General features: G+C 37.7%; 2 protein-coding genes across 2 annotated transcripts; one reads left to right on the top strand and one right to left on the bottom strand.

The window, feature by feature from the left end:
- The first annotated feature begins 701 nt into the window (after window positions 1-701).
- LOC147847192 (fumarate hydratase 1, mitochondrial-like) lies at window positions 702-6,078 on the top strand. Its single transcript, XM_087339464.1, has 9 exons — window positions 702-854; window positions 938-1,032; window positions 1,113-1,179; window positions 1,804-1,854; window positions 2,089-2,184; window positions 5,253-5,351; window positions 5,457-5,486; window positions 5,568-5,633; window positions 5,708-6,078. The coding sequence occupies exons 3-9, from the start codon at window positions 1,174-1,176 to the stop codon at window positions 5,789-5,791; spliced, it is 432 nt and encodes a 143-aa protein (XP_087195590.1). The 5' UTR covers window positions 702-854; window positions 938-1,032; window positions 1,113-1,173; the 3' UTR covers window positions 5,792-6,078.
- A 937-nt stretch (window positions 6,079-7,015) lies between these two features.
- Window positions 7,016-8,893, bottom strand: LOC147847191 (glutamate receptor 3.2-like). Its single transcript, XM_087339463.1, has 4 exons — window positions 8,519-8,893; window positions 8,209-8,240; window positions 7,718-8,121; window positions 7,016-7,639 (listed from the first exon to the last, which is right to left on the bottom strand). Exons 1-4 carry the CDS (start codon window positions 8,836-8,838, stop codon window positions 7,016-7,018), a joined length of 1,380 nt encoding a protein of 459 aa, XP_087195589.1. The 5' UTR covers window positions 8,839-8,893.
- Between the last annotated feature and the right edge of the window lie 272 nt (window positions 8,894-9,165).

The following is a 9,165-nucleotide window of genomic DNA, read 5'->3' as shown; positions in this document are numbered from 1 at the left end:
CGTGGCTATCAGAATTTTTGGGAGGATCATTAGAAATTCGGGGTTATGGCAACACATTATTGACATGCTTAACCATACATGATCATGTTCAGAGATTTTCTGGTTTGGGCTTTGAAATACACAATCAAGTTTTAATTTCTATGCACACTTGCACACTTGCTCATTATTGTTTTAGAGAATCTTCTTTGTCAAAGTGCCATTACAGTTATTGATTTCTTGTAAGATATTCTTGGGCAATGAACTTTTTCCAAGATTCAAACGAAGTTAACTCAACAATGTTATTATAGTACCATTTAGTCAGTTCTTTAGATTGTCATTCTTTGAATGAAAATGAGTGTCACATTCAGTAAGTACGCAAGAAAACAATTCAACTGTGTTGTGCCTTAATGACCAAGCACCAACATACTTATCTAACGATTTTATCTTTGTACCACAATTATGTTACAGAAAGGCCATTTAAACAGTGTGCATGTAAAATGGAAACCATAAGGGCATCCATTATTTCTGTTTAACCAGAATTTCCTTTGATGCAACCAAGAAGTCCAGGTTCGGAATACTCTTATGAAAATGAACTAACACAGTAATGTAAATGTAATCATATAGATATGTCGAGACACAATGCTGACATACATCCAACCATTAAGAAGCAAGATATGTTCAGGAGGAAAACATTTCTGCTGTAGTTTTATCAACTTGTTAAAAGTGAGTTGTTGCAACAGATTTTTTAAAATACTGTAATAACTCTTTCGAGGGTTTGCATTTCTGGGAGCAGTTTTGATGTTAAAGTTGCGGAAGCAGTAGCTGAAGAGACTGGTTTGCCATTTGTTACAGCAGAAAACAAGTTTGAGGCTCTGGTAATGTGTTACATGAGAAAGTGTGAATCTAGGAGCAACTGATTATCTTTGTAAAGTTTTTATAGCTCACTCTCTTCTATCAGGCAACCCATGATGCAATTGTAGAGTTGAGTGGTGCCTTGAATACAATTGCTGTGTCATTGAATAAGATAGCAAGTGATATACGTTTGCTTGGAAGGTTAATGAAATTTGATTACCTTTTGATTCATCATAGACTTTCCATTAACATCTGCTCTGAAGGCTCTTCGTTTTTTCCAGTGGCCCTCGTTGTGGATTAGGAGAACTACTCCTGCCAGAAAATGAACCAGGCAGCAGCATAATGCCTGTAGGTTTTTTCACACCATACAATGTCTTATATGTTTTTGTTTATGTATCTTAAGTATATGAATATTTGTATGGTTTATCATGGGAAGGCTGCAAATCCCATGAGTCGTTATTGAAATAACTCTTTCAGGTAGAACGCTTATCAAAGAAAACAACTTGTAACTGTACAAAATGTCAATTAGAATACATCGCATTGTCAATGTTTATGTTTGATCCCTTGTATTCTAAAGTAAGTGAGAAGAAGGTGAAGGCCAAAACAGCCACATGAGTACCACAACATAACTAAATGAACATGGGTTTATTCCTGGAATATTTTCCTTGAAAATCAGGTACCTGAGTTTGTATTCACTATGAATATCATGGATAAATAGTGAATCACAAATAATGAACGTTAAAGCTTCGATTGAACATGCTATCCTTTGAGAAAGTCCGAAGAGGAATGCTTGACGTCTAGGAAGCTGTTTCTTGAAATACATTTTTACATATTAAAAGAGAAGAAATGTAGTATGATCTAGAATGATTCAATGAAAATGCTGTTATTGGTCTGGTAAATGGACTTTGGTGTAAGCGAAAATGAGCTAGTATATATACTAGATAAAGTGACTTATGTAGACTTACTTTACAGGGCAAGGTGAATCCAACACAGTGTGAAGCTTTGACCATGGTTTGTGCTCAGGTAAAATTTTGACTATCATCTTTGTGTAGTAATTCCATATGTCAAAACGAGTTTGGGTGATGCTGTGTAGTCGGATGTCCTATGTATGGAACACATTGTAAATGATCAATCTCTAGAAAATATGGTTAGTCTACTAGCATTTATACATGCTTTCTGGTGAGGCTAGATAAAACTTATTCAGTTTCATTCGAACATCGAAATATGTTTTTATGTGTTTTGGTTTTTAAAATCAAGGTTATAGGGAACCATGTGGCAATAACAGTTGGAGGTGCTCAAGGTCATTTTGAGCTCAACGTCTTCAAACCTCTTCTTGCTAATGCTGTCCTTCAGGTATAATGGATTCATGTTATCAATACGAAAACAGAAAAAAGCAGTAAGTGTATTGAAGATGCACGATCATAGTATTAATGCATGTAGTAGAAGGTTTTATTAGATCTTTCATAAGCGTGAAGTGCATAACTAATTTGTATGGGTTGAGTAGTGATGTGAGAACATTATATCTGAAGTTGTTTGGTCCTAGGGGACGAGGCTATGACAAAGTTCACCATGTGCATTTGGTTGTCCTTGTGTGGATTAGACATGGTCAGTGATGGGGCGGTTAATATGTCTTATATCCTTGTAGTCGTCGTCTCCATTGTTCTCAGCATTCATCTGCGTGTTGTATGCTGTCTTTTCGACATATTGTTACTGGAATTGTGGGCTTATGAAAAAGTCAGTGACGTGTGATTGCCATCGCATCCTTGTATTTTTTATGTTTGAGCAAGACTTGGCCAAGATGTTGTTTGTCAAAAGCCTCCATCATTTGTTGAATCGTGGTGAAATCTGCATAGAGGGTGGCACTCTCTCTGATGTGCTTATAAGTTGGGCACCTGCACACAAAATGTCCCCCCTCACAATCTCTCCTTCACATAATTTGCAAAATGTTTTTGCTTTTGTTTTCATAGTGTTTCTCTTGCTTTGATCTAGCTGCTGGGTAGAAACTCTGAGTTGGTGTATTGCGTTGTATGCTGTATGGGGCATATAGACATCCGTGCACCTTGGTGTCTGTTTGAAGCCATCTTGTAAGAAGTTCATGAAATGATCTTTGTAGTAGGCCATCTTTGGGGGAAGGACATCCGTTGGGATGATCAAAGTCTTTTGGGTATGGAGTTCCCATAGGGCTTGCACAGTGCCATGTTAATTTTATCGAGGTATCCGATATCAAAAGGGATGCAAATTCAGAGGCTATTGTTGTTGAATCACTTCGCCACTTAGTGAGTACCACACTCGTTCTCCATATTTTGCTATCACCATTTCCTCCGGTGCTTCAAATGGCTTCCGTTTAAGCCTTTGAAGTGGCTTGATCTGATTTGGTTGATGAGATTCACTGTTTGGAATAATGCTTCCAATGTGGTCAATTGAGATCAGATGATCATGTGTGGGGTGGAGACTTTGGTACATATCATCCATGACAACATACTGACTAGTGGACGCACTATTTATGGTCACATGTGCATGGGAAGGCTGGGACCCCTTATGGGTATGCCATATTGAAAGCAGGGCTGACCATGGTGTACGCATAATTTGGTACAAGGCTCTAGCATGCTGAAAGTGGCATAGCCTTGAGTTACTCGATCATTTACGACTTCCATCATAGAGAATATCTATCTAGTCATGCTTGTAATATTGATTCGTAGTCACACATAAAATCCATTACTCCAACCTGCCCTCCTGATAGAGTGAAGAAAACTTGTTGGCTGATTGGCATGGATGTGTGGAATATCATTAGCCATACTATTTCCTAGGTTATGGTGAACCCTTTTTGGCTGCAAAAACCATCGAGGACATTAAGATGATATTGTAGACCTGAGTCAGATTTAGATATGAAGATTATGTCATCAGTATTAAGAAGCATGTGATGGGCATACCTAATATGTTAATTCTCTCGCCGCCTCCATGTGTGATGTAGAATGCTTTTCTTTGATGTAGATTCTGAAGAGGTATGGAAGAGTGGCCATCCTTGCTTCACACTGATGGTGCTTGTGATGACATATAATAGCCCTCCACTGGTTCCATCACTTGCTCAGGCCCTCCACATCATGTTAGAGGAGTTTTTGGAAGCATGGAGCTGCCTTTGTGGGAGATGTTCCCTTGATACATTATCAAAGGCCTTGTAAAAATTTACAAAGCATCCACATGATCTTTCCATCTGGCTTATTTCTTGAAGCAGCATAATGCAAAGGTGTAGTACAGTGAGACTTTGATTGTGGTGCTACGCTATTGTGAAAATTGATCTGTGTGCGCAGACAAATGCAGAGCTTCTATCTGCTAGGTGGGCATAGCTTCGTTGGCAAACTCGAAATCCCACACAAATTTACACAAGACGAGATTGATGATAAAAAGTATGGACTAAGTTTTATTTCAAAAATATATGATCAAAGGGCACCTTTATTTAGTGAATCTTGCCTAAATTCAATGTACTTTCCATACTTTCTATGTATAGAAAACCATGGGTTATTCATACGCAAGAACCATGGTCTGAACTTATATGCAAAAACCATGGTCTTAACCCGTGGTTTTATACATATGATTTCTCTGATAGTTTTGTCCTTTGCTATTTCAACAAGATCTATTAATTACATTGGGGTAGTCACATACATTGTTATAATAAAGGTTGAAGGTTCAAAACCTCTTCATGCATATTCATATATACACTTGTATATGTATATATTTATTTATTATTTTGTTGAATAGTATTTGATAGGTGTGAGTACATGTTTTCACACTGTATGCCAAAGAAAACATGAGGAACATGATACAAGCTTTCAGCAATAAGAATTCCATGGTTGTGAATCCTTGATCGGGTTCTCTAATATGTTTACAGGCAATTGCCTGAGTCTTTGCTCATGAAGAGGTGGTATAAATCTCACTATTGTATTTCCTCATAAGTGCGATTTTCTGGCATGCGAAGTTGCATATTTGTTGTGATCTACCAAAGGTTTTGGTTTTTAAAAAGTTGACAACGCATCTATTTATATCCTTGTTGTGCCAATTATTTCGGGGCATGTTACCAGGAGTGTGGCATCTTGATGGCGTTTGGAGATAAACTATTGATATCAGAGGTATAAGTATAGCAGAGAGTTGGGAAGTGAGGGCATCGAAGGGTTTGGTTAGATCTTGGTGGAGTCCGTGTTGCACATTGAAAATATGATCCGTGGCATACATTGTTTGCTATATTAATTTGCATCTTTGTCACGCAAGATAAAGGGGCTATCCAACCCTGTAGTATGGCTTGCTTTTTGTGAAAGGGAATTCTTCCTATTTCATTTGGAAATTGTAATATGAGTGCACGGACTTAGTGGTGTCTTTTCACACCCATCAATATTTGGAGAATGAGTTCAAATCATTTTGTTTTTCAGTCATTGCGGTTGCTTGGAGATGCAGCTGATTCATTCAGGAAGAACTGTGTTGTTGGTATTCAAGCAAATCGGCGCCGGATTTCCCAAATTGTCAACGAGGTTTGTAATCAAGTTTTTTGGCATTTCAATGATCACCAGAATAAACTTTATTAGGTCAATGAACTTCTGTTTTTACTAACTCCCACGAGTTTGGTTTTGCAACAGTCATTAATGCTAGTGACTGCGCTCAATCCGGTAAAAGATAAAAAAAACTTGCTATTTTAGTTCTTACAGGATGCCACAGACTAAAATGTGTTTCGTCTTGTGAAATTCCAGAAAATTGGTTATGACAAAGCTGCATCAGTAGCAAAGACGGCACATAAGGAGGGAACTACTCTCAAAGTATGTGTCATACATGAGTGGTCGGATATATGTTTCTCTTTTATAAATTGAACTAACAATGCTTGTTTGATCAGGAAGCAGCATTGAAATTAGGAGTGCTTACGGAAGTAGAATTTGACAATTATGTTGTGCCAGAAAAGATGTTAGGACCAACATAGGCCTATATAATCTAAAAACATGTCCAACTTCACCGGCAAAGTTGTGACTCTTCACCAAGTTTTTGTGGTCTCCATTACAGCTATCAAAAGCTTGATTGGGTGATGGGGAAAAATCAATAAGACTATTATTCTGTGTGACCAATGGGAGGTGAAAAATGTGCAGACTTGACTGGCCACACATTCTGTTTAGGTACATAAGTACCGAACTTTGGAAATCATTCATCCAATAAATTTACCAATTAATCCTGTTAGTTTGTATAAATTGAAATATCTTAATTTCTTGACAATCTTGTTTGCCTCTCTTTATATAACAACTTATTTGGTGATGAATGAAAGGTTTTATGAGTATTATTATTAGTTTGTATTCCTAAACGTAAATGTGAGGCATTGGTGTGACTAGTATCATTGTGTAGGAATGTCTGTTTTGCAAAATGAAAAACAGCATATCGTATGGTATATCTCCCTGAAAAGTTCCAAAAGTAAGTGTTTGATCAAAGATTTATAAGCCAATGATAACAGTAATAGCATGAACTTGGATCTTTTATCATAATTATGTTGTTCACAAGGCTGGGGGAAGGGAATTCTGTATCAGCAGTTCTGTGGACAGCTGGATGGTTGATTGATTAAAAGAACAGCCATTTCACATGTTATCATGAAATAAATGACATTGAGAGACATTCTTACTTCTAAGAGACCAAGGAATAGAAAATTGTATCATGGTGGTCAATGCAGTAAACCTTTAAAACTAAATGATATCATAAGAGAAAGTCGATATCCCAGACCAAATCAACTGATGTGTCAACTTCCATACCACGATTTTTCTTTCATTTTCCTCATACTTAGTCCTAAGTATGGCACCTGAATTAGATAAAAGATTATACAGATATGGACCTTATGGCAAGTAATAAAATGAGTTCTTATCCACATTGAATACTCAGTAAGCAGGGTATATAATAATACTAAAAATAATGATGACAAAGCTGTAGAATACATCTTCTGGTTAATCATTATTTTGTCAGCTATACATTTTCATGCCCATTTGAAACGTTTCTGCACATGGTGATGTCTGTCATACCAGACATGTTACCACATTTCTAAAGCAGCACTGATACAGAACAGATGATGATCTGCCCGTTTACCTATCAAGGATAATTCTTGAAGGTTTTGATTTTTTGTGTTTAGGGGAAGTTTCCACTCTATTGCTGTGGAATATCTGTAGAACATTCATGGAGAACTCTGTTTTAATTCTGTATTATCAACATGATTCAGACTTTGGTCGGCTAGGGAGTTCTGATATGATGGAAAGTTCTGATATGGTGGGAAGTTCTGATATGATGGGGAGTTCTGATACGACGGGGAGCTCTGAGAAAATAGGGAGCTCTGAGATAACGGGGAGCTCTGATATATTTGAGACATTTGATCTGTCGATGAACTCTGATCTGGTTCAGAAGCCACATTCTTCTTCTGTTTTCCACTACTGCCAGACCCCCTCTTTTTATCTTTTGCAATTGCCGATTGATTCACATATGAAGCAAAAGATTTGATAAATCCTTTGCTCCTAGATGTAGGATTTGTGGACTCAGAAACATCTCTTTGCTGTCGAGAGAATTGCAACAGTAGGCGAATTAAATAAATGACAAGGCTCATGGCCGATGCCGTGCCAGTGACTAGAAAGAGACCCCAAAAACTACCCAAGCTTAATTGAATTGACTCTATATCGTTAGTGGCGGTTGCACAATTGCCAGATGTTATCCAGGCATCTTGAATCTTTCGGAGTTGTCCACTCTCTGATATCTTCTGAATGGCTTCAGATATATCAATTGCAAGCTGAGAACCCTTTGGGAAAGCCTATCAGGAAAAGAACAAAGTGTGAGGGCTGTCTGATTAACACATACACAAAATCACATGTTATGTTTAAATGCTTACATATCCCCATCCTCCTTTTGTGAATTGGTCGCCAACAATAGAGAAGCCACACTTCATGCTCAGAAAGACTTCCACGTACGGAAGCTCCTCAACAATGGCAGCAACGCCTCCCCCGGCTGGACCCTTTGTAAGAGCCTCAGCGTAATCATTTATGGATGCCATACCTATTAGCCTTTCTGCTGCTATGTTCATGTTAATCAGGTAGTTTTTCACAAAGGATCCAGTTTGATAGCCAATAGGGTCAGTACCGGTTTGTAGGCTGCTAATACCTTTAACAACAGGAGTAAGCTGGTGTATTGTCAAGATTGAGGTTAGGTTAGCAGTATAACTTGATGTGATGATGAGAACTACAAACAGCCAAATTAGAACCACAACTCTCCCGAATGTGCTCTTTGTTCTCTCTCCTGAAAAGTATCATACCATGATTTAGTTATAAACCATGAGTTAGTTATATACTATGTAGATTGGCATGATGAATTAAACGCACTTACTTTGTGAGAAAAACAGTGTTGAGAAAGTGAACCTGCATTCACCCAAATTCATTCAAAACGGGCTTGAAAAATCCAAAAGTTGGAAGTGATAGAAGAAGCAGTGCATTAACTTTTGTAAAGAGGCAAATGTGGATATCTGAGGTGAAAACAATATGTGGAGTGTAGCTTGTTTGATTGCTTGATAAATCAAAACACCACAAAACTACCTAAACCTTCTTTGATGCACTGGAAGTGGGATAAGAGCTTTCGGAAAGATGATGGACAGACAGGTATTGCTGACATAAAACAGGTATGAAGACAGACATCTTACCATAAAAGAATTACAAATTGTTTCCTTGGGTGACCGCGGAAGTCCCTGTTTTTCTTGTGCTCAAGCAACCAGACTACAAGTCCTGTGAAGACGAAGAAAGCTAGAGTTGTGCACCACATAGCTGGTGAGAAAGGTCGCAGGAATGCCCATGGATAGCTAGAATGTGACCCCTGTACCGATATAACCACCACAAGACCCGAATCTTTAAAAGATTGAGTGAAATCCACTATCTCCATTCTCTTTGTTGTGATTGTTACATCGCCCACCACTCCATCAAAATTCTGGAGATCCATAGCATTTGTTAAGAACACAATTGACATTTCCAATCATTTGTTACCTTCCCAGACTTTTCTTCTATTACATGTGTAATTAAAATTTCAATAGCAATCAAGAAAGGAAAAGTCAACGTTCCCATAGGGGATGTGAATTGTGAAGAAGTCTTTTCAGATTCTGTGGCCCAAAGTAAAAAGAGAACATTTGTCAAAATATTAAACAGTAGTTTCCATCAAATTATCAAGAGGAAACAAGAAGTGAATGCTTACATGCTCAATGACCAAACTAACATGGGATGACTCTGATTCATGCAATTATACAGTTTTGCTATTCAAAACAGTTATCTTTACCGATATATATCTATATATAATGCT

The sequence above is a fragment of the Azolla caroliniana genome, unplaced genomic scaffold, assembly GCF_043228905.1.
Source record: "Azolla caroliniana isolate FFs.n. ecotype wild unplaced genomic scaffold, voAzoCaro1.0.p SCAF_1383, whole genome shotgun sequence".
Classification (NCBI taxonomy): Eukaryota; Viridiplantae; Streptophyta; class Polypodiopsida; order Salviniales; family Salviniaceae; genus Azolla; species Azolla caroliniana.
This window is presented reverse-complemented; position numbering and strand designations above follow the sequence as displayed.